Raw genomic sequence first — 25,034 nt, forward strand, 5'->3', positions numbered from 1 at the left:
TAAAGTATTCAGACCCTTTACTCAGTACTTTATTGAAGCACCTTTGGCAGCGATTACAACAACAATTCTTCTTGGGTATGACGCTACAAGCTTGGCTCACCTATATTTGGGGAGTTTCTCCCATTCTCTGTAGATCATCTCAAGCTCTGTCAGTTTGGATGGGGAGCTTTGCTGCACAGCTATTTTCAGGTCTCTCCAGAAATGTCCAGTCGGGCTCACGTCTGGGCTTTGGCTTGGCCAATCAAGGACATTTAGAGACTTGTCCCGAAGCCACTCCTGCAAAGTCTTGGCTGTGTGCTTATAGTCGTTGTCCTGTTGGAAGGTGAACCTTTACCCCAGTCTGAGGTCCTGAGTGCTCTGGAGCAGGTTTTCATCAAGGATGTCTCTGTACTTCGCTCCGTTCATCTTTCCCTTGATTCTGACTAGTCTCACAGTCCCTGCCGCTGGAAAACGTCATACAGCATGATGCTGCCACGACCATGCTTCACCGTAGGGATGGTGCCAGGTTTCCTCCAGATGTGACGCTTGGCATTCAGGACAAATAGTTCAATCTTGGTTTCATCAGACCAGAGAATCTTGTTTCTCATGGTCTGTGAGTCTTTAGGTGCCTTTTGGCAAACTCCAAGCAGGCTGTCATATGCCTTTTACTGAGGAGTGGCATCCGTCTGGCCACTCTACCATAAAGGTCTGTTTGGTGGAGTGTTGCAGAGATGGTTGTCCTTCTGGAAGGTACTCCCATCTCCACAGAGGAACTCTAGAGCTCTGTCAGAGTGACCATCAGGCCCTTCTCCCCTATTCCTCAGTTTGGCCGGACAGACAGCTCTAGGAAGAGTCTTGATGGTTCCAAACATCTTCCATTTAAGAATAACGGAGGCCACCTTCAATATTGCAGAAATGTTTTGGTACCCTTCCCCAGATCTGTGCCTCATAGCAAAGAGGCTGAATACTTACAGTAACAGTCAAAAGTTAGGACACAACTATAAATTGACTTGATTATTTATTTACTTACAAGCTAAATTTCTACATTGTAGAATAATAGTGAAGACATCAAAACTATGAAATAATACATGGAATCATGTAGTAACACAAAAAGGTTTAAACACATCTGTCATGATGTTGTTATCGTTAATGTGATGACATGCTATTTATCGAATAATTAACTATGTTTATAATTATGTGAGTACGTTAATCATGTAACCATTAACCCAGTAACCCGAGGCACCACAGGAAAGGTTTGTTTAATGAGTTACCAATTCCAGTATCACCTCAAAGAATATCAGAATATTGTCACATTCTGACCTTAGTTCCTTTGTTATGTCTTTGTTTTAGTATGGTTAGGGTGTGAGTTGGGTGGGTTGTCTATGTTCGTTTTTCTATAATTTGGGATTTCTGTGTTCGGCCTAGTATGGCTCTTAATCAGAGGCAGCTGTCAGTCATTGTCCCTGATTGAGAATCATACTTAGGTAGCCTGGTTTCACTTTTGAGTTATGGGTGTTTGTCTTCCATGTCAGTGTTTGTTACCACACAGGACTGTTTCGTATATTCACGTTTGACACGTGTTACACAAGATGGAGATTTAAAGAAAGAGAGAGAAAGTGCAAGAGAGAAAAGCACACTTGGATATTTGTAAACTTTGCTTAGTTTAGCCCGAACACCTTGCCCCGAACGGCCGCTCTTATAGGTCAGAATTATAACGTATGTATGTACGGGTTGGGCCATCTCTTCATGGACTGAGTTCAGCTTAGTGGGATAGGTTTTGCTGACACCGTTCTTTCGATGGCCGTGTCTCCTTCATTACTGGGTGGAAGTCTCTGATTGTCCACACGATTTCACAATATCCTTTATAATGGTTGTCTGTTTCCTTGAACTCGTTCTGTGAGAGTGGTCTTCTTAGGAGACTAAATCAGCCATGTCAACGCTCCCAGCTTGGGTAGGAGGGCTGTGTAGACAATCAATGACTTGAGGAGAATAACCAGTTGGTCCTTCTTGAATTCACCTTTTTAGATACAGTACTCAATCGTAGCATTGATTGTTAAGAGGTTCTTTTGTTCTCTTCCTCGTGTTGCGTTTCGGGGTCACAACTAATCGTAGATCTCGGCTGCAGCGAGCAGTCAACTTAGTCTGGTATGAAAATTATTAACTCACATGTTTTATACCCCAGGGTAAAAAGGGGTGTTCCCGTCTTTATAACATGCTCTCTGGGTTCCCTGGGGCATAGCTAGTTACTCTTCAAGCTACAATGTTTTCATTATAAGGTTGTCTTTTAACTTTTAATGACTTCACAAAATCGACATTCATTTTTATATTCCATCTATCATTGTTACCACCATTTTGGCTGATGAAATATAATGTCCCGAAGTCCATTTATTGCATGTTACAGACCACTCTTAGCCTCTCTGCGGGAGGAAGAGATATCTCTGTAAAACCGTGATCCATTGGAACCTGAGCCAGTCACGACACATCAAACTATATTTTAGATTTTTCAAAGTAGCCACCCTTTGCCTTGATGACAGCTTTGCACACTCTTAGCATTCTCTCAACAAGCTTCACCTGGAATGCTTTTCCAACAGTCTTGGAGTTCCCACATATGCTGAGCACTTGTTGGCTGCTTTTCCTTCACTCTGCGGTCCAACTCATCCCAAACCATCTCAATTGGGTTGAGGTCGGGTGATTGTGGAAGACAGGTCATCTAATGCAGCACTCCATCACTCTCTTTCTTGCTAAAATAGCCCTTACACAGCCTGGAGGTGTGTTGGGTCATTGTCCTGTTGAAAAACAAATTATAGTCCCACTAAACGCAAACCAGATGGGATGGCGTATCGCTGCAGAATCACCGTTCACCGACTCTGCGTCTCACAAAGACATGGCGGTTGGAACCAAATATTTCAAAGGTCTAATGTCTATTGCTCGTGTTTCTTGGCCCAAGCAAGTCTCTTCTTATTAATGATGCCCTTAAGTAGTGGTTTCTTTGCAGCAATTCAACCATGAAGGCCTGATTCACAGTCTCCTCTGAACAGTTGATGTTGAGATGTGTCTGTTACTTGAACTCTGTGAAGCATTTATTTGGATTGCAATTTCTGAGGCGGGTAACTTTAATGAACTTATCCTGTGCAGCAGTGGTAAGTCTGGGTCTTCCTTTCTTGTGGCTTGAAAGTTTTTGCGACTGCACTTGAAGAAACTTTCAAAGTTCTTGAAATGTTCCATATTGAGTGACCTTCTTGTCTTAAAGTAATGATGGACTGTCGTTTCTCTTTGCTTATTTGAGCTGTTCTTGCCATAATATGGACTTGGTCTTTTACCGAATAGGGCAATCTTCTGTATAGCACCCCTACTGTGTCACAACACAACTGATTGGCTCAAACACATTAAGGAAAAAAATTCCATAACTTAACAAGGCACACCTGTTGATTAAAATGCATTCAACATGAAGCTGGTTGAGAGAATGCCAAGAGTGTGCAAAGCTGTCATCAAGGCAAAAGGTGGCTACTTTGAAGAATCTAAAATCTATTTTGATTTGTGGTTACTTTATGATTCGATATGTGTTATTTTATAGTTTTAATTTCTTCACTATTATTCTACAATGTAGAAAATAGCTAAACATTTTTTTTTTAAACCTACCAACTAACAATACACTCATTAAAAACCCACTACCGAAATTCCACTACTTTGGCCCTATCTGCTCCTACACCATGCCAATGACCTAAAAGAACAGGACACCACCACTCAACACACCCTGTAACTCTGAAGTCAAATCTCGTATATCCAAATACTTTTCTGCAGCTGCCACCAACACATCTATTTTCTGTGATTTACGCTCCATTTCTGCCGTACAATTTATAACCATTGCTATGAACGCTAAGAATCCAATCTTACTGAAGCATATATCACTCGTTGGCCTATCCCTCTGTGCTGGCACAGATCTACTACTCACAGGGATCCCCTCCAGATCTATCACCCTTGACCCATACATCTCGACATTCTTCAATGCCTCAGCATACAACACCTTCTGCCTCTGGCCACCTCAACCTGACTCTCTCACACCGGACACCTCTGATCCCCAGCAACATGAGCACCCCCTACAGTTGAAACACAATTCTATCCACCGAAACGACACAATCCTCTGTCCCATGCCCTCCGGTACACTTCCCAAATCTTGGCATCTCCCTCCTCCACACTGCTGTAACATGACCATAAAGTTGCACCTGAAACAGAGCAGTGGATTCGGTACAAAAGCTCTAACAGGATACCTGATATATCCTAACATGACTGTCGGGTAAAAACTCTGACAGTGACTCCTCTGTTTCACCACGCTCACTACCGGGTCTGCGCCACACCAAAAGGCAGGCGTCACAAATACCAGGAATCTTCAATTGCTCCACCTCCACACGTATTGCTACCCCAGATATTATTCCTTTCAATGATGCCCTATTCCTAAGTGTGAAGCAAGAAACAGATCTTGGACACAAGTTGGAGCACCCGCTCCCTCTGGACAGAAGAAACAAACAATTCCACTGCAGGTTACCTTCACTGATTCAACTGAACCCAACTCCTTCCCCACCCATCCTGAAACCACAAATGGATCCACCAAAAGGCAAGGATCTACTTTCTCCCTAAAGTTCACTCATACTGGACCAGATCCTTAAAAAAAAATAATGTCCACCAATGCCAGGCTAAGGCTTGAGCACTTCACCACACCTTCCACCTAACTTCTCACCCTCATTCGCTTTCATTTCACCTCCAGAACGGTCTGGCGCATGGCTCACTGTTTGCCCTTGACATCAATCTCTTCAACACCCCATCGCCATCTCCACCCTCTGCTTTCCTCATTCTCTTCCACCCCCATTCTTCCACAGGAACCCACCTTTCTGTGTCTGTCCCAATAGTCCTCTTCTGTCGCCATCTGAGAATTTTCAGATCTCTTGCAATTATGTCAGCCAATGAACTCATCCACATTACGCAACGTCATGTAATGCCGGACATTTTACACATCAATGTTAGCTATGATTATAAGATGCTAACTCATTTAAATATGTGACACCTTAAAACCGTCATCACATGTGCACATCATACAGCTTTGTTTAGAAAACCGTTAGTTAGCTCAAGCAGAGTGTCCGAATCCCTTTTGGCCCCGACAGTCTAGGGGAGATGGTAACGAGACCCGTAACATAACTCATGCAAATTATAATAGTGAAAAAGTAAAAGTGAGAACGAAATAACCACGGGGGGGGGAGCAGGAAAGGGGGCTGAGTTGGACCCAAGGAAAGAAATAATAAGTATTCAAAAACACCCCTAAGCTAGACTAGCCTATTTCAACAACAGCTAACTAACCAAAAATACAGTGGGTGGTCGGCTCAGTTCTAACTAGTGTTTTTAACAAAGTTTACCTACGGGTAGTGTATGCCCATGGGCGACTTGTCTTGGTTCCCCCTTTTCCCACCAGCAAACAAACAAACACCATAACCAAAAACAATAAAGCCATAACCAAAAACAAAGTGATATGGAGGTGCTCAAACAAAAGAGAGCTCAATACATAAAGAGCATTAGCGAGACATATTAGGAGAGGGTGAAACAGAGCAATCTACAAACATATGGCATTTACAGAGAGATTGAGCTCTAGAGCAAACAACTGACAGGGTTTTTAAACCAAGGGAAAGGAACTGTGATTGGGTAGGAAACAGGAGGAGGTGTGTCTTCTGATTGATGATTGATTGGTGACTGATGATTTTTACCTGTGAGGCGAGAAGGAGAGAAAAGAACAAAGGATACATACACACACACACACACACCCACAGGATACCTGTATCCGTAACACAGAGCATGGCAGAACGATACTGGTAATTATACAACAGGTGGGTCGAATGCTGGACGCTGATTAGTTGAAACCACATTCCAGCCGGTGTCTGTTCCACAAGTTACCACCGGCTAAAGCTATGACGTTGAAATGCCTTTGAATTTTCCTCTGTTACTCTTTCACATTCCATCTCCTTTCTTCTATCCACTATCATCAAGCTGTAATGATAGACATTTTAGAAAATTCAACATCTACCCTGTCTGCACATCTTCCCAGGCAACCACCGCAGCAGGAATGCTGTGATACAAAATCAGCTTTCCCAAGACAAAAGGGGGATATGCTGTAAAAACTGTAAAGACAGACCAAAGGGGGGATAAGCTGTGAAGCCTGTAAAGACAGGCCAAAGGGGGGATATGCTGTGAAGCCTGTAAAGACAGGCCAAAGGGGGGATATGCTGTGAAGCCTGTAAAGACAGGCCAAAGGGGGGCTATGCTGTGAAGCCTGTGAAGACAGACCCAATATACTGTAAGGCATAGTTATTAATTTAAAATAGAATAACAGGCACATACATTCCAAATACTAACATTGACATTTTTTCTATTTTTAAATTGCATATTCAGACTCAGTACTCGTCAGTGAAGAGCACTTTTTGACAGTCTTGTCTGGTCCAGCGACGGTGGGTTTGTGCACATAGGCGACGTTGTTGCCGGTGATGTCTGGTGAGGACCTGCCTTACAACAGGCCTACAAGCCCTCAGTCCAGCCTCTCTCAACCTATTGCAGACAATCTGAGCACTGATGGAGGGATTGTGCGTTCCTGGTGTCTGCCACTGTGAGGACGATCAGCTGTCCGTCTTGTTTCCCTGTTGCGCTGTCTTAGGCGTCTCACAGTACGGACATTGCAATTTATTGCCCTGGCCACATCTGCAGTCCTCATGCCTCCTTGCAGCATGCCTATGGCACGTTCACGCAGATGAGCAAGAACCCTGGGCATCTTTCTTTTACTGTTTATTAGCATCAGTAGAAAGGCCTCTTTAGTGTTCTACATTTTCAGAACTGTGACCTTAATTGCCTACCGTCTGTAAGCTGTTAGTGTCTTAATGACCGTTCTACAGGTGCATGTTCATGAATTGTTTATGGTTCATTGAACAAGCATGGGAAAGTGTTTAAACCCTTCACAATAAAGAACTGTGAAGTTTTTATATTTGAAAGACAGGGTCCTGAAAAAGGGACGTTTCTTTTTTTGCTGAGTTTATATCACATTTTGTAAATTATTATTATTTACAAAAAATGTATTTGGACGGGAGATGAGTGTACAAATATCACAAGTCTATGGGGTCCTGCAAACTGGAGGGTGGCGGGGTGCCTATATTGGGCATATGGCTCCAATATATAGTGGCGAGAACAAGTATTTGATAACCTGCAAAATCGGCAGTGTTTCCTACCTACAAAGCATGTAGAGGTCTGTAAATTTTATCATAGGTGCACTTCAACTATGAGAGACGGAATCTAAAACAAAAATCCAGAAAATCACATTGTATGATTTTTAAGTAATTCATTTGCATTTTATTGCATGACATAAGTATTTGATCACCTACCAACCAGTAAGAATTCCGGCTCTCACAGACCTGTTAGTTTTTCTTTAAGAAGCCCTCGTGTTCTCCACTCATTACCTGTATTAACTCGTTACCTGTATAAAAGACACCTGTCCACACACTCAATCAAACAGACTCCAACCTCTCCACAATGGCCAAGAACAGAGAGCTGTGTAAGGACATCAGGGGTAAAATTGTAGACCTGCACAAGGCTGGGATGGGCTACAGGACAATAGGCAAGCAGCTTGGTGAGAAGGCAATAACTGTTGAAGCAATTATTAGAAAATGGAAGAAGTTCAAGATGACGGTCAATCACCCTCGGTCTGGGGCTCCATGCAAGATCTCACCTCGTGGGGCATCAATGATCATGAGGAAGGTGAGGGATCAGCCCAGAACTACATGGCAGGACCTGAAGAGAGCTGGGACCAGTCTCAAAGGAAACCATTAGTAACACACTACGCCGTCATGGATTAAAATCTTGCAGCGCACGCAAGGTTCCCCTGCTCAAGTCAGCGCATGTCCAGGCCCGTCTGAAGTTTGCCAATGACCATCTGGATGATCCAGAGGAGGAATTGGAGAAGGGCATGTGGTCTGATGAGACAAAAATAGAGCTTTTTGGTCTAAACTCCACTCGCCATGTTTGGAGGAAGAAGAAGGATGAGTACAACCCCAAGAACACCATCCCAACCGTGAAGCATGGAGGTGGAAACATCATTCTTTGGGGATGCTTTTCTGCAAAGGGGACAGGACGACTGCACCGTATTGAGGGGAGGATGGATGGGGCCATGTATCGCGAGATCTTGGCCAACAACATCTTGGCCTCAGTAAGAGCATTGAAGATGGGTCGTGTCTGGGTCTTCCAGACTCACAGCCAGGGCAACTAAGGAGTGGCTCCGTAAGAAGCATCTCAAGGTCCTGGAGTGGCCTAGCCAGTCTCCAGACCTGAACCCAAAAGAAAATCTTTGGAGGGAGCTGAAAGTCCGTATTACCCAGCGAAAGCCCTGAAACCTGAAGGATCTGGAGAAGGTCTGTATGGAGGAGTGGGCCAAAATCCCTGCTGCAGTGTGTGCAAGAACTACAGGAAACGTATGATCTCTGTAATTGCAAACAAAGGTTTCTGTACCAAATATTAAGTTCTGCTTTTCTGATGTATCAAATACTTATGGCATGCTTCCAACTGTCAGTCAAGGCGAGCTCATGAATATAAGCTCCCCGCCCACTCAACCTGTTCATTCAGGCTTCCTGATAGTTAGAGATGAAAGAAAATGTGCAGTTTCTTCATTCAATACTGAGCATCTTAATAGTGTAAAAAATATTATGGGTCATGTTTTGGTTATTCAAAGGCAATTTTTATTTGGGACCTTTAATCAGAGGAGTTATAGCAGGGATAATCAACTATATTGAGCAACAAGCGGATTTATTTACTTGAGACGATGGTCGGGGGGCCGGAACATAATTACAAATAATTTGTAGACTGCAAATTGACTGCAAGAAGCCCAAACGGATATGCTTGACTAAAACATAATAATTTCAAACCAAGCTTACGATTACGTCCCTCTATTACATATGAGAATACTTGAACAGATTTCTTTAATTAAAATCACTTGGAACTGATTTCTGGTGTTTTTACAGCCTTTTATGTCCACCAATCTAAAACATGTATTTTTAAAAAAGCTTTTTTTTTTTGCTCAGAAAACTTGCGGGGCTAAATAAAACCATATGCGAGCCAAATTCAGCCCGCCAGTTGGGGAAACCGGAGTCATGGGAAACATTACCACTGCTGTTCTAAGAGGTCCAATTTGTATTTTATGACAACACATGAGCCTTTCATATACATTTGATTTGTGAGCTTAATCATATACATTAATAAAGAATAAGAAATGAAAAGCGCTTGAATTTCATTTTTGCAAAAATCATCTTTATCTATGCTCATTTATTTCAGAGTGAAAGGGTCTGGTGAAGTCACTTTGCTAGGTAGGTGCAATATGCTATCTTTGGTCTTGGCCATTTGATTCCTGTCATTGGGTTTGTCTTTTTCTATGGTGCTGTGCCGGTCCATAGACCGGATAGGGTGTCAGACGAGCAGGGAGATGAGCCATGTTATCAGTGTGTTTCCCTCCACAATGGCTCCACTGGCTGGGTTGAAGCAGCGCTCCAGATCACACAGACTATGTAGGCTGGCCTCAAACGGAACCTGGCAAGCAGAGGGAGGGAATCATTTCTCAAGTAATATCTGCAAGTCTAACAACCTTAACAGGGTAAACGGGTAACAAAAATGTAATGGAAGAGGCATAAGATCAAATGTTTCACACATTCAAGCCATAGTAAAACATCAACAGTACAGCAAAACTTAGGTTTGTGTAAGTGTAATGGACATGTTTAGTGTCCTCTGTAAATGTGTGACGACATGTAGTGTGTTGTTTCCTGATTATTGTGTTAGGATGTTCTGGGACTGCTCTCAGGGAGAGGACTGATAGGACAGAAACAAGGGAACACATTGTTACTTTGGCCCAACACCTAGAAACTACGTGTGTAAGGTCATGATCAGCCTATTGCACCATGAGAGCAGAGACACCTAGTTTGTGCATGAGTATAAAAAGTGCTAAGGGAGAGCATCCCTTCAGAGCTTTTTACAGACTTGTACTTTGATTATGAAGCTTGTTGTAACCTCTCTGGCCGTGATAATAAAGATCTGTTCATTTAACTTTGACTTTGAGTCCTTAGTGGTAATTTCCACTAAACAAGTTAACCCTGGTATGTGAACTTTGGGGGGTGTTGAATCAGTGTGTGGTGTGTTTAGCCTACCTCAGTGAGAACAGCTGCCTCTGAACCAGGCTGCAGTAAGTCCTTTATAGCAGCACAGCAGCACCTAGTCTGCTCCTGTAGCATCTGAAACAACCAACCAACACACAAAACATGTACTCATTTACAGGTAGATTCAATTACATGCACGTTTGACCAGTGCTTAATTTGTAAATGGGGAGGTGACGGAACAAAAGTGAGCGCTAGAGTGGGGTGAAGCTTACAGGGCATTAGTGCCACAAACAAAGTTAATTACCCACAACGAAAGAAAGGAAAAAGGGTTACTAAGTATGGTTCCCAATCAGAGACAATGATAGACAGCTGTCCCTGATTGAGAACCATACCCTGCCAAAACACAGAAACATAGAAAACAAAACATAGAATGCGCACCCCAAATCACACCCTGAACAAACCAAATAGAGACATAAAAAGGTCTAAGGTCAGGGCGTGACATACACAAATCGGGTTGCTGCTACCCCCCCCCCCCCAAAGGTGCAGACTCCGGCCGCAAGACTTGAACCTATAGGGGAGAGTCTGGGTGGGCATCTATCTGCAGTGGCGGCTCAGGTGCGGGACGCAGACCCCGGTCCACTTACTGGCTCACCCCACTTTGGTGGCACCTCTGGTGTGGGCACCCTCGCTGCGGTTCCCGGACTGGGCACCCTCGCTGCGGGCCCCGGACTGGGCAACCTCACTAGGGTCCCGGACTGGGCAACCTCGCTGGAGGCTATGGACTGGAGGCCATCCCTGAAGGCTTCGTGCCATGGATCATCCCTGGAGGCTTCTTGCCATGGATCATCCCTGGAGGCTTCTTGCCATGGATCATCCCTGGAGGCTTCTTGCCATGGATCATCCCTGGAGGCTTCGTGCCATGGAACATCCCTGGAGGCTTTGTGCCATGGATCTTCACTGGAGGCTTCGTGCCATGGATCATCACTGGAGGCTTCGTGCCATGGATCATCACTGGAGGCTTCGTGCCATGGATCATCACTGGAGGCTTCGTGCCATGGATCATCACTGGAGGCTTCGTGCCATGGATCATCACTGGAGGCTTCGTGCCATGGATCATAACTGGAGGCTTCGTGCCATGGATCATCACTGGAGGCTTCGTGTCACGGATCATCACTGGAGGCTTCGTGTCACGGATCATCACTGGAGGCTTCGTGTCACGGATCATCACTGGAGGCTTCGTGTCACGGATCATCACTGGAGGCTTCATGCCATGGATTGCCACTGGAGGCCGGGTGCCTAGAGCTGGCAAAGGGCTTACCGGGCTGGGGAGACGTACAGGAGACCGGGTGCGTGGAGCTGGCACAGGATATACTGGGCCGTGGAGACGGACCGGAGGTCTGGAGCGCAGAGCTGGCACAACCCATCCTGGCTGGATGCTCACCCTAGCCCGGCAACTGCGGGGCGCTGGCACAGGACGCACTGGGCTGTGGATGCGTACCGGCAACACAGTACGTGTAACTGCAAAGCATGGTGCCTGAAGGGTCACACGCTCCTCAAAGCGACTGTCTTGCTCCAGACTCCAACCCCTCCAAACTCTTTCGTCCCTCTCTACTGCCAACCACTCCTCGCTCAAAAGGTCCAAAAATTCCTTCTCGGTCTTGGACTCACCCCTCAGCACCGACGCCCACGTCATCTACCCCCACCCCAAAATGTATTTATTTATTTTGGGGCTGCCTCTCAGGTTTCCATTGTGTCCTCTCCTCCTGACCACACTGCTTGGTCCTTTGGTGGTGGGTAGTTCTGTCACGGCCGTTGCTGGAAGAAGACCAAGGTGCAGCGTTGTGAGCGTACATTTTCCTTATTTCAAAATGTCACCAACAAAACAACAAACGAAAAACAACCGTGACGCTTACAGGGTATTAGTGCCACAAACAAAGTTAACTACCCACAACGAAAGGAGGGAAAAAGGGCTACCTGAGTATGGTTCCCAATCAGAGACAACGATAGACAGCTGTCCCTGATTGAGAACCATACCCTGCCAAAACATAAAAACACAAAATCATAGGAAACAAAACATATAAAATGCCCACCCCAAATCACCCCCTGACCAAACCAAATAGAGACATTAAAAGGCTCTCTAAGGTCAGGGCGTGACATACAGAAATCGAGGGTTGCTATCCAAGCCAGCTGATCGTTCGTTTTATCAGTTCGGCTGCCAGAAAAGTGACCCAGTCGTCAAGTCTTTTTGTTTTGTATCTATGGATGTGACCCAATCGTTCATTCTCAATGTTCTATTGCCATACTGGCTGGCAACGTTCTTATCCCTTGCTTGCTAGTTAGCCAACTACGGATAATTTAGAGTCACGTCAAACAGTGCAGGCAGAATAACAACAAAGTAGCTGCATTTGCATTTGTTTAAGCTGTTTTGAGTGACATTTATTTGGATACATCTATAACAATGAGCTAATGATACCTGGCATAGAAAATGTGCTCTCTTGTCAGGACATTGTTGTTCAGAGGAGCTAGCCAACAACACGGCTAACACAATCACTTCAAACTGAAAAAGGAAAGACTGCAAACTAGCTGCATTTAGCTTCGTTTGACCTATTTTCTGTGGACATTTCTTTATATATCCATGAAAATGATGCCGATTCCTCCCTGTCTTACCAGAGTCCCGACCCCTGCACATTCATTACTACAGGACAACTGGAGATCGAATTTCAATATTGAAACAGACAGCAAGGTTTATACAAATCTCCTCTATTGAAAACCAATTGCTAGTCTAAAAAAAATGAGAGAATATTTATATGCTCTTTACAGTGGAGAGTAAGCTTATAAATTGTCTGGCTGGGCTGATGAGACAGTTGATTGCGCAGTGAGATGGAACAGAGTAAATTGTTTTAGCAGGTGCTAACTTGTGGAATAGATGCCAGCTGGAATGCGGTTTTAACTAATCAGCATACAGGATTAGACGGCACCCGTTGTACAACTTTAATTCACAAACACAATTCAACACAATCACTTTTGTGTTTATTGAACGCAGTGGGCCCTTGCCAATTATTTTGCCTCCGGTGTCCGACATGATAGATGTTGCAGTTTCTTGAATGACTTGAAATAATTAAGTCCCAGAAAAAGGAAGTTGAGTTTAATTCATGGAATGGTGGTGTGGTATATTTTATATATTAAATGCATGCCTACATTCAGATATAGATCTCTCTGTTCAATAGCACTTACCTGCTCTTCTATTTCTTCACCAGTTGTCTGGGACAGGGATGTTGTTTCGATGTGCCAATTCATAGGCAAGTTCTCTGCATTTGAGGTTACTAAGCCCATGAAACTGGTCTGCAAGATTCTTGGTATGTTTAGCAAACTCATACTCAATGTCATCAGACAAGACCTTCAATTCCTCTGCTACTATGTCACAGCCTCTCTTTATCAAGCTCAGACTCCATGTCATCAGACCCTGTGGTCCTCTGCTACTCGATCATAGCCTTTCTTGAGCACAGGTTCATCTACTTTTTATTTTTTGTCAATGTAGCTCTTTAGTTTTATTCAGTACATTTGTTCATCCCTTGCTGCTGCTCGAACCAAGTCTTACCTTCTCTCACTTCCTTGGCTGCTCTTTCAAGAAACTCAAGGGGGGCTAGACTACTGATGGTTTTACATTTGTATATACAGGGAATGATGATGTCAGCAATGTACCAATAAAAATACACTATCTTGAGTTCACATGCATGACAAATTGTAAAAATATTATGCATATTGTGCCTGATTCCAATTTAGGAATTGATGCCTTTCTTACGCACTTCTCAGCAGTTGGTATTAAGACTTACCTTCTGAAGGTAAGTAACAGGCTTTGCAGGCGTGGTTCCCTTGCGCACACTGAATAAATGTCATTCAACTGCTGAAAACCCTCCCATTGCTGGCCAACAGATTTTCTTGTGGAGATTTCATTAAATAGTGTTTTCAGTGTATTTATCTTAAACCATTCCTTTAAATATGGTGTACCTTTAATTCGAAATTTGTCAACAGACGTGAATACATTGTGAGAACAGGTTCAGAAAATAGGGATCCCTGAAAGAAATCAATCCAAATATAGTTTTAACACCAATTGGTAGATTAAAAATACTCTTTTAGATTTATTAGGCAAATTTTAGTGTTAGGAAAGTACATATAAACCATTAAAAAAAACTGTTCTGGAGAGCCTTCACGCACAAAATATACAGTGCATTCGGAAAGTATTCAGAACCCTCAACTTCTTCCACAACTTTTTGTTACGTTACAGCCTTATTCCTAAATGGATTATATAGTCCCCACCCCATCAATCCACACACAAACACACAATACCCCATAATGACGAAGCGAAAACAGGTTTAGACATTTTAGAAAATGTGTTAAAAATAAAAACAGAAATACCTTATTTACATACACTTAGGTTGGAGTCATTAAAACTCGTTATTCAACCACTCCACAAATTTCTTGTTAACAAACTATAGTTTTGTCGGTTAGGACATCTACTTTGTGCATGACACAAGTAATTTTAAGTAATTGTTTGCAGACAGATTATTTCACTGTATCACAAATTCCAGTGGGTCAGAAGTTTACATTAACTCAGTTGACTGTGCCTTGAAACAGCTTGGAAAATTCCAGAAAACGATGTCATGGCTTTAGAAGCTTCTGATAGGCTAATTGACATAATTTGAGTCAATTGGAGGTGCACCTGTGGCTGTATTTCAAGGCCTACCTTCAAACTCAGTACCTCTTTGCTTGTCATCATGGGAAAATCAAAAGAAATCAGCCAAGAACTCAGATTTAAAAAATTGTAGACCTTCACAAGTCTGGTTCAACCTTGGGAGCAAATTCAAAACGCCTGAAGGTACCACATACATCTGTACAAACAATAACTCGCAAGTACAAACACCATGGGTCCACGCAGCCATCATTCTGCTCAGGAAGGAGACGCATTCTGTCTCCTAGAGATGAATGTACTTTGGTGCGAAAAGTGCAAATCGATCCCAGAACAACAGCAAAGGACCTTGTGAAGATACTGGAGGAAACAGCTACAAAAGTATCTATATCCACAGTAAAACGACTCCTATATTGACATAACCTGAAAGACCACTCAGCAAGGAAGAAGCCACTGCTCCAAAACCACCATAAAAAAATCCAGACTACGGTTTGCAACCACACATGGGGACAAAGATCGTACTTTTTGGAGAAATGTTCTCTGTCCTGATGAGACAAAAATAGAACTGCCATAATGACCATCGTTATGTTTGGAGAAAAAGTTGGAGGCTTGCAAGCCGAAGAATACCTGCCCAACCGTGAAGCAAGGGGGTGGCAGCATCATGTTCTGGGGGTGCTTTGCTGCTGGAGGGACTGGTGCACTTCAGAAAATAGATGGTATCATGAGGGAGGAAAAGTATGTGGATATATTGAAGCAACATCTCAAGACATCAGTCAGGAAATTAAAGCTTGGTCGCAAATGGGTCTTCCAAATGGACGATGACCCCAATACTTCCAAAGTTGTGGAAAAATGGCTTAAGGACAACAAAGTCAAGGTATTGGAGTGGCCATCACAAAGCCCTGAACTCAATCCTATAGAAAATTTGTGGGCAGAACTGAAAAAGCGTGTGCGAGCAGAGAAGCCTACAAACCTGACTCAGTTACACCAGCTCTGTCAGGAGGAATGGGCCAAAATTCACCCAACTTATTGTCGGAAGCTTGTGGAAGGCTACCCGAAACGTTTGACCCAAGTTAAACAATTTAAAGGCAATGCCACCAAACACTAATTAAGTGTATGTAAACTTCTGACCCATTGAGAATGTGACAAAATAAATAAAAAGCTGAAATAAAATCACTCTACTATTATTCTGACATTTCACATTCTTAAAATAAAGTGGTGATCCTAACTGACCTAAAACAGGGAATTCTTAAATGTCAGGAATTGTTAAAAACAGAGTTAATGTATTTGGCTAAGGTGTATGTAAACGTCCAACTTCAACTGTAAGTATTCAGACCCTTTGCTATGAGACTAGAAATTGAGCTCAGGTGCATCCTCTTTCCTTTGATCATCCTTCAGATATTTCTACAACTTGATTGGAGTCCACCTGTGGTAAATTCTATTGATTGAACATGATTTGGAAAGGCACACACTTGTCTATAGAAGGTCCAACAGTTGACAGTGTAACAACAGAGCAAAAACGAAAACCATGTGGTCGAAGGAATTGTCGGTAGCACTCTGAGACAGGATTGTGTCGAGGCACAGATCTGGGGATGGGCACCAAAATATTTCAGCAGGATTGAGGGTTCCCAAGAACACAGTGGCCTCCATCATTCTTAAATGGAAGAAGTTTGGAACCACCAAGACTCTTCCTAGAGCCGGCTGCCCAGCCAAACTGCGCAATCGGGGGAGAAGGACTTTGGTCAGGGAGGTGACCAAGGGCCCGATGGTCACTGACAGAGCTCCAGAGTTCCTCCGTGGAGGTGAGAGAACCTTCCAGTAGGACAACCATCTCTGCAGCACTCCACCAATCAGGGCTTTATGGTAGAGTGGCAAGAATGAAGCCACTCCTCAGAAAAAGGCACATGACAGCCCACTTGGGGTTTGCAAAAGGCACCTAAATGACTCTCAGACCATGAGAAACCAGATTCTCTGGTCTGATGAAACTCAGATTGAACTTTTTGGACTGAATGCCAAGCATCACATCTGGAGGAAACCTGGCACCATCCCTACGGTGAAACACGGTGGTGGCAGCATCATGCTGTGGGGATGTTTTTCAGCGGCAGGGACTGGGAGACGAGTCAGGATCGAGGGAAAGATGAAAGGAACAAAGTACAGAGAGATCCTTGATGAAAACCTGCTCCAGAGTGCTCAGGACCTCAGTCTGGGGCAAAGTTTCACCTTCCAACAGGACAACAACCCTAAGCACACAGCCAAGACAACGCAGGAGTGGCTTCAGGTCAAGTATTTGAATGTTGCCCAGCCAGAGCCCAGACTTGAACTCGATCGAAAATCTCTGAAGAGACCTGAAAATAGTTGTGCAGCAATGCTCTCCATCCAACCTGACAGAGCTTGAAAGAATGCAGAGAAAAATGGGAGAAACTCCCCAAATACAGGTGTGCGAAGCTTGTGGCATCATACCCAAGAAGAGTAGAGGCTGTAATCGCTGCCAAAGGTGCTTCAACAAAGCACTGAGTAAGGGTCTGAATACTTATGTAAATTAGATATTTCAGATTTTTTTATATTTCTAAAAACCAGTTTTTGCTTTGTCATTATGGGCTATTGTGTGTAGATTGATGACGAAAGGCTGTGACACATCAAAATGTGGGCAAAGTCAAAGGGTCCGATTACTTTCCGAATGCACTGTAATATTTACTTTTGACCTTTTACTCAAGTATGACAATTGAGAACTTTTTCGACCACTGTACATTCAAAACGATTACTTTCACTCAAGTAGTAATTTACTGGGTGACTAACTTTTACTTGAGTTATTTTCTACACTGAACAAAAATATAAACTCAACATGTAAATTGTTGGTCCCATGTTTCATAAGCTGAAATAAAAGATCCCTGAAATTTTCCATACACACAAAAAAAAGCTTTCAGTATCTCTCTAAAATGTGCACACGTGTTTACATCCCTGTTAGTGAGCATTTATCCTTTGCCAAGATAATCCATCCACTTGACAGGTGTGATATATCAAGAAGCTGATTAAACAGCATGATCATTACACAGATGCACCTTGTGCTGGGGACAATAAAAGGACACTTTAAAATGTGCAGTTTTGTCACGCAACACAATGCCACAAATGTCTCATGTTTTGAGGGAGCGTGCAATTGGCATGCTGACTGCAGGAATGTCCACCAGAGCTGTTGGCAGAGAATTGAAAGTTCATTCCTCTACAGCCTCCAATGTTGTTTTATATAATTTGGCAGTACATCCAACCGGCCTCACAACTGCAGACCACGTGTAACCACACCAGCCCAGGACCTCCACATCCGGTCGTCTTAGACCAGCCACCCAGACAGCTGATGAAACTGTGGGTTTGCACAACTGAAAAAATTCTGCACAGAGTGTCAAAAAACGTCTCACGAAAGCTCATCTACGTGCTCGTCGTCCTCACCAGGGTCTTGACCTGACTGCAGTTCGGTGTCGAAGACGGCTTCAGTGGGCAAATGCCCACCTTCAATGGCCACTGGCACACTGGAGAAGTGTGCTCTTCGTGTATGAATCTCGGTTTCAACTGTACTGGGCAGATGATCGTGTGATCAATGTTGATTAGAGTGCCCCATGGTGGGAGGGGGGGATATACTTATTTTCCACCATAATTTGCAAATAAATGTATTAAAAATCCTACAATGTGATTTTCTGGATTTTCTTTTCTAATTTTGTCTGTCATAGTTGAAGTGTACCTATGATGAACATTACAGGCCTCTCTCATCTTTTTAAGTGGGAGAACTTGCACAATTGGTGGCTGACTAAATACTTTTTTGCCCCACTGTACCGTGACGAGATCCTGAGGACCATTGTCGTGCCATTCATCACCCCATGTTTCAGCATGATAATGCACGGCCCCATGTCGCAAGGATCTGTACACAATTCCTGGAAGCTGAAAATGTCTTCAGTTCTTCCCTGGCCTGCATACTCATCATACATCTAAACTATTGAGCATGTTTGGGATATTCTGTATCGATCTGTACGACAGCGTATTCCAGTTCCCGCCAATATCCAGCAAGTTTGCACAGCCAATTGAAGAGGACATTCCACAGACCACAATCAACAGCCTGATCAACTCTATGTGAAGGAGATGTGTCGTGCTGCCTGACGCAAATGGTGGTAACATCAGATACTTACTGGTTTTCTGATCCAAGCCCCTGAATCTTCTTTAAGGTTGCATACAGATTGCATATCTGTATTCCCAGTCATGTGAAATCCAGAGATTAGGGCGTAATGAATTTATGGCAGTTTTGTTCAGGGTAGTAAGATATCTGACATTTGAGTGTTTTTTCCATCACTGTTAACATGTATGAATTTGGACTATAAGGCCTGTCAGAGCCGTTACCAGTAGCACACAGACCTGTATGTGAGGGCTGGAGGTAGCAGCCTTGTCTGGGATCTTGGTGCGGCGTTGTCTCTCCATCTTGGGGCTGGGGGAGGAGGGGGCACTACTGGCAGCAGGCGGAGAGGAGACGTTACCCCCAACACAGGCTGAGGCCAGCTGAGCATGGACTGCACACAGTCTAGAGGAGAACACATGGGGTGGTGCTGGTGGTCACAGAGGTTACATTACATTTAGTTACCAACATTCATTTCATTTAGTTAAATACGGTTGGTGAATTCAACTAAAGTAGATAAGACAAAAGGGTTTAGGGAGAGATTCTGGAAGAGATACAGTAAGAATTATTACAGAGGGAATGGATACAGATGTGGCCAGGTCCATATCGACTTCCGGCTCCTAAACGAACCATATTAGCCACTCGTTAGACGCTACAATATGGTGATAGCTCCATCTCGCCCCTAGCACCTAGGCTGCTGTACATGGAAAGCAGCTACCTACTTTGCCATGCTGACGAGTTTCTGTCCACACTGCAGCTCTATGACAGTGCAGGCTGTGGCCCTCATGGCCGAGAGTGGCACTTTGTTCAGCCCAAACAGCAGCATGACCTGACGAACACAGAGACAAAAGGAGAAACACTGTCAAAGTCAACCCTGTAAGGCAGTGGTTACCAACCTGTTTGACATGACAAGGAGTTGGTAAGATAGCACAAAACAGATCTGAGACCAGGCTAGCTCCTTTTATGGTTGATGAGTGTGTGTGGTTGGATGAAGAGTGTGTGTGTGTGTTGTGTATTGTACCGTATCCGTGTCTTCTTGGGTGTGGCTGAGAGCAGGCCGGTGCCACTGTATACACAACTGCTTCCTGTCAGCAAAGGACCAGGGGTACATCTGAGCTCCCATAGTGCCTCTCACTGTAGGACACATCTTTAACACAAACACACAAACAACATCAACATACACTTGAATAAACATCCCAATACAAGCCATGGTACAGTATATGCATGCATCTCTTCAGGATTCAGCCCATAGTGCCTATTAGTGTGTGTACCTGTATAATCTGTGGCTGCATGATGATTTCAGTGGGGGGTTCAGGGGCGCAGCAGGACTCTCTGTAGCCCACCATGTGGGAACAGAAGAAGGTCTGGAGCTGAACCAACCTCAGCGCCAGACTACTGTCTTCTGACTGGGACACCAGGCCCTCCACACACTGGGGCACCACTGGAACACACACCCACGTAGGCAAGCATGCACACATACACACACGCAGATGAACATCTCTGAACGTCAGGTAACAAAATTATTTACTGTGACACCAGGGTAGTGTACCTGGGCGCATGGCGATGTGCTGCAGGTTGAACAGGTGTTTGTAGTAGCGGGACAGGTGGACCCATGTGAGCTGGGAGCGTTTCCTGCTGCTCAGCCCTGGATCAAGCTCTGGAGATGAGCTGGAGACAGTCCTCACCATCACATCTATCCCTCCTGGTAGTCACACAACACACAAACAGATATTACAAATATGGTAACCAGCACTGTTACGATTTCCATAAAGAAAAGACATGATATCTCCTTTCCTCATAAAGAGGAGAGAACATTACAGTACCGCTAACAATGTAGATCACAATCTAACACGAACATGGGCACAAATCACACTACTGTAGCAACTTTTATAATGGCTGTTATTGTAAGACCAGATGTAGCCCTGGCTAAAGGACAGAATGGTTGTAGTGGGGGATGTTTGTTTACCACAGGGGTTGAGCAGGTCGTTGGAGGCAAAGTCAGGCAGGAGCTTGAGGGAGATGAGAGGCAGGTGTCCTCCTTTAGCTCCGGTACTACCACACAGCTGGCTACATGTGGACATGGCTTCAGACGCCTGAGGAACACACACAACATTATAAGTGTGTGTGTGCGTGTGTGTGTGTGTGTTCAGTCTATTTACCTTAGTAGCAGCTCGGACAGAGACCCAGTAGAGCAATAAGTAGGCCTCCCCTGGAGTCAGTCCTCTGTTCAGAGTTGTCCTGACACGCTTCCAACCTGGAGGCTGAGACAAGACAAATACACGCCATGATGCAGTCGTACACCCACACACACAGTCCTCTCCAGAAAAAAATACTGCCCCGCGGAACCACAATTGAATGTCTCATGACACAGACAGGTACCTTCAGTATGGCATTTTTAGGTGGTGAAGGTGGGACGGGGTTCTGCTGGTCCTGAGGTGCTGGGATGCTCTGCTCCCACTGGTGCAAGTACACTAACCCCATCTCCAGATAACACTTACGGATCAGCCTGACAGACACACACACGCATGCACGCAAACACACACACACACACACACACACACACACACACACACACACACACACACACACACACACACACACACACACACACACACACACACACACACACACACACACACACACACCCACCCCCACCCCCACACACACACACACACACACACACACACACACACACACACACACACACACACGCACACACAAGCACACACAAGCACACTGGTGTTTGAGGAGGTCCGTACACTACCCTCAAAGACGATCATTCACACTACTGTAGGCGACTTACTGTAGATTGTGACTCTGGGACAGAGAGATATTGATGCTCTCCAGTAGTGTCAGCGCAACTGTCTGAGGCTGGAAGTCACCGAGAGACATCAGACAGCGCTCCACCATCCCTGGACACAAACACACACACACACCAAAAATAATCAAACTAACAAGGTCACTCTGACATTCAATGAGTAGATGCACACATACATATTTAATCTCATGATTGAATAAGGTTGGAAATAAATGTTTTACCCTTGCAGTAGAGGATATCAGCCTCCAGCTGTCTGTCTCTGGTAGCGCATGCCTGGGAAACGAGCAGGGCTGACTGCAGCACCTCCTGAGCACACACCCAGGGATGGCTGGAGGGGCTGGGGGTAGACAGACTGGAGGAAGGGGCGCTGGTCATGGCCTGTACAGCCAAGCAGTGACCTGTTCAGAACAGATAGAGAGACTGATTAAGTGGTTGTTCATAAGATAGGTAACCTACCTGTATGTGGACCTATGTGCATTACTGGGTGGAGACTTTTGAGAACCATGGTACAGTATGAATCATACCCAGGCGCATGGTGGCCTTGGCCAGTAGTGGGAGATGTGGGAGGTAGATGTTAGAGAGACCAGGGGCTGGAGGGAGGATTACTCTGCCACTCTCTCCCAATGACACACTCTCCCCCAACACACACAGCTGAGAAGAGACAATGCACACACATTAAGACAAATCAGTGTTCCGACTGTAATACAGGCTGTAAGGTAAGTTAATCGGGGGACAATGTAAAGGAATAATGAACAAGAGTGGTGGAGAGGAGAGATGAGGACTTATTTGTAATTTTTCTGAGTTAACCATACTTTGAATCTAGCCTGTTGTGGTACAGAAAAAAAGAGACAGGAGAGGTAAGAAAATAAGACTGTGGTTGGAGTCATGAGAGGAGAAAGAGATGTTGGAGGGACTATGTCTGACAGACCTGTTGCTGTAGTAGTTTCTGTGTGAGCAGGTGTAGGGCCTGGCTGCCTGTCCCTCTCAGATCACTGAGCAGTAGAGTGGCCTGGGCCAACGTTACACTGGAGCCAGGAGGCAGACAAGAGTGACCCGACAGAAGACTCACTGCCTCCTATAGTACACAACACATTCATAAGTCTACTTGTATGTGTAGATTAGCGTATACACTAGTAAAGAATGTGTATAAATATGTACTGTAAGTGATTGAGTGGTCGGTATGGAATTATAGAACGATTATTACACAGACTAACCAATATTATACAGACTTGATCAATTGTAATGTAGTGTTGCACGGTATACCAAAGCTTCTGATACTACAACATGAAAAACGGTTCAGTACTAACATTTTTGTTAATTAATTTCGGTACTTCTATCGTGTCTCTCGTCGTATAGTGATTGAGAGGATGACGTCTGTCTAGTAATTGGTCCGAATTTTCTCAAGCTTACTACTGAATGTTCGTAGTAGTAGGCTAGGTTTCCTATAGTAGACAATGGTAAGTCAGCTGACAGAGTGCGAGACACTTTTGAAAAGCAAGGAGTGCGAGAGAAGACAGGGAGAGTTATCGGGCCTCTGCCAACAAAACGAGTAACGAACAGCAAAATCAGACAACCCCATAGTAGAATAGTTTAACTATGTACCTAGTCGTTGTGCGTTCCATGCGAAAAATAAAAATTCCTATTGAGGCGCAATCAAGTTGCGAGTGAAACAGGGAGAGAGCCATGCATTCTGATAAGAAAATGTTGTGCTTTGACTGCAGTTTTGATGGCTTTTGTTAAAAAGTCAGGGGATTGCAGCTTTCCATTGCTATCTCATGTATTTCTCAACTCCAAAAAATGAGCCTAAACTGTATCAGCATAGTTTGTCGCATTAGCGACCCGCAATTCGACATGACTGCATAGGGGAGACAGGTGCTAAATGTAACACAGGTCAATTGTAACAGATAGGCCTACTTTATATTCACTGTTGCAAGTTTTTGGGGACATTAAAGTCATCAATACGTTAACTGGTAACAAGATACTTTTTGAGTTTGGTATCTAGGTAATGATTAGCCCAATGGGGTAATGTAATGTGTAGAACTTATGTTGAATAATAAACTACATTTATCAATCTGACTCCATTACCATGTGAATAGATGCTTAAATCATGCATTTTTATCCATAGCTATAGCCAGCTTGTGAGTCTCTGCATTGCTATGGAATAATTTAATTATATTTGATTCTCAAATATTAAGAGGCTTATGGTACTTATGAGCTGTTAATAGTTAGTTGTAGGGAGCCAACATTGGGAGACAGGGAGCCACCATTAGGAGACATCAGGAGTTGCTACATGGCCTTTCGAAAGGGCTCATTTCCTTGACGGAACGCCACGATCATGGGTTATTATTGAGAAAATCAGGGAGTTAGCTCAGACTGTCTGCCACATCTGAAAAACCCCAATCACTCAGTAATTTTTACCCTATCTCGACTCCCTGTGAACCCTGCTTACCTCCTCCAGAAAGATATTCGGGGGATCCTGATATTCAGGGAATCCTGGTACCTGCTGGGGTTTTCTTTGTCAGTGCTCGCTTATTTTTGAGCTACAGCCTTCTTAGTTTTCTTCAGACCGTTCGAAGATGGCGTATATAATTAGGCTAATGTCGGGAAGGGCGCTCTCCTGGGCTACGGCAGTTTGGGAACAACAATCTGCCATTTGCGGTCATTTGGAGGAATTCATGGCAGAGGTGAGAAAAGTTTCTGCGTCTCCGGTATCCGGGAGAACGGCGGCCAGCAAACTGCTTGACTTACGTCAAAACTTCTACCGCCGTTTCAATCGAGATTAAGGCACTCTGGCGGCCCCTCTCTCAGCACTCACCTCCCCCAAGGTACTGTTCAAATGGTCTCCAGCTGTTGACAAAGCCTTTGTGGACTTGAAGCATCGGTTCACAACAGCACCCATCCTCATCCATCCGGACCCCTCGCATCAATTTGTGGTGGAAGTGGATGCTTTGGATGTTGTGGATGCTTTGGATGTTGGAGTGGGGATCATCCTGTCCCAGCGATCTGCCCTGTGCTTTCCTGTTCCATCGTCTCAATCCTGCTGAGATGAACAACGATGTTGGCAACTGAGAACTCCTGGTGGTGAAGATGGTGTTGGAGGAGTGGAGGCACTGGCTGGAAGGAGCAGAACTGCCATTCCTGGTCTGGACCAACCATAAAAACTTGGAATAGCTCCGTTCAGCCAAGCGCCTCAACTCAAGGCAGGCCCGGTGGGCCCTCCTGTTTACCAGATTCAACTTT

General features: G+C 44.4%; 1 protein-coding gene across 1 annotated transcript in view; it reads right to left on the reverse strand.

Annotated features, from left to right (window-relative positions):
• Nucleotides 1-8,712: 8,712 nt before the first annotated feature.
• cfap54 (cilia and flagella associated protein 54) overlaps nt 8,713-25,034 on the reverse strand; it is a 126,473-nt gene continuing 110,151 nt past the window's right edge. Inside the window, exons 54-67 of the mRNA XM_064938156.1 lie at nt 22,723-22,869; nt 22,319-22,445; nt 22,016-22,192; nt 21,780-21,888; nt 21,356-21,482; nt 21,136-21,237; nt 20,943-21,069; nt 20,526-20,678; nt 20,248-20,417; nt 19,998-20,123; nt 19,699-19,805; nt 19,219-19,381; nt 10,191-10,274; nt 8,713-9,579 (exon numbers count right to left, since the gene is read on the reverse strand). Coding sequence (XP_064794228.1) covers nt 9,460-9,579; nt 10,191-10,274; nt 19,219-19,381; nt 19,699-19,805; nt 19,998-20,123; nt 20,248-20,417; nt 20,526-20,678; nt 20,943-21,069; nt 21,136-21,237; nt 21,356-21,482; nt 21,780-21,888; nt 22,016-22,192; nt 22,319-22,445; nt 22,723-22,869 — 1,839 coding nt within the window. The 3' untranslated portion in view covers nt 8,713-9,459. The remainder of the gene's footprint in view (nt 9,580-10,190; nt 10,275-19,218; nt 19,382-19,698; nt 19,806-19,997; nt 20,124-20,247; nt 20,418-20,525; nt 20,679-20,942; nt 21,070-21,135; nt 21,238-21,355; nt 21,483-21,779; nt 21,889-22,015; nt 22,193-22,318; nt 22,446-22,722; nt 22,870-25,034) is intronic.

This window comes from Oncorhynchus masou, chromosome 26, assembly GCF_036934945.1.
Source record: "Oncorhynchus masou masou isolate Uvic2021 chromosome 26, UVic_Omas_1.1, whole genome shotgun sequence".
In the NCBI taxonomy this organism is placed as follows: Eukaryota; Metazoa; Chordata; class Actinopteri; order Salmoniformes; family Salmonidae; genus Oncorhynchus; species Oncorhynchus masou.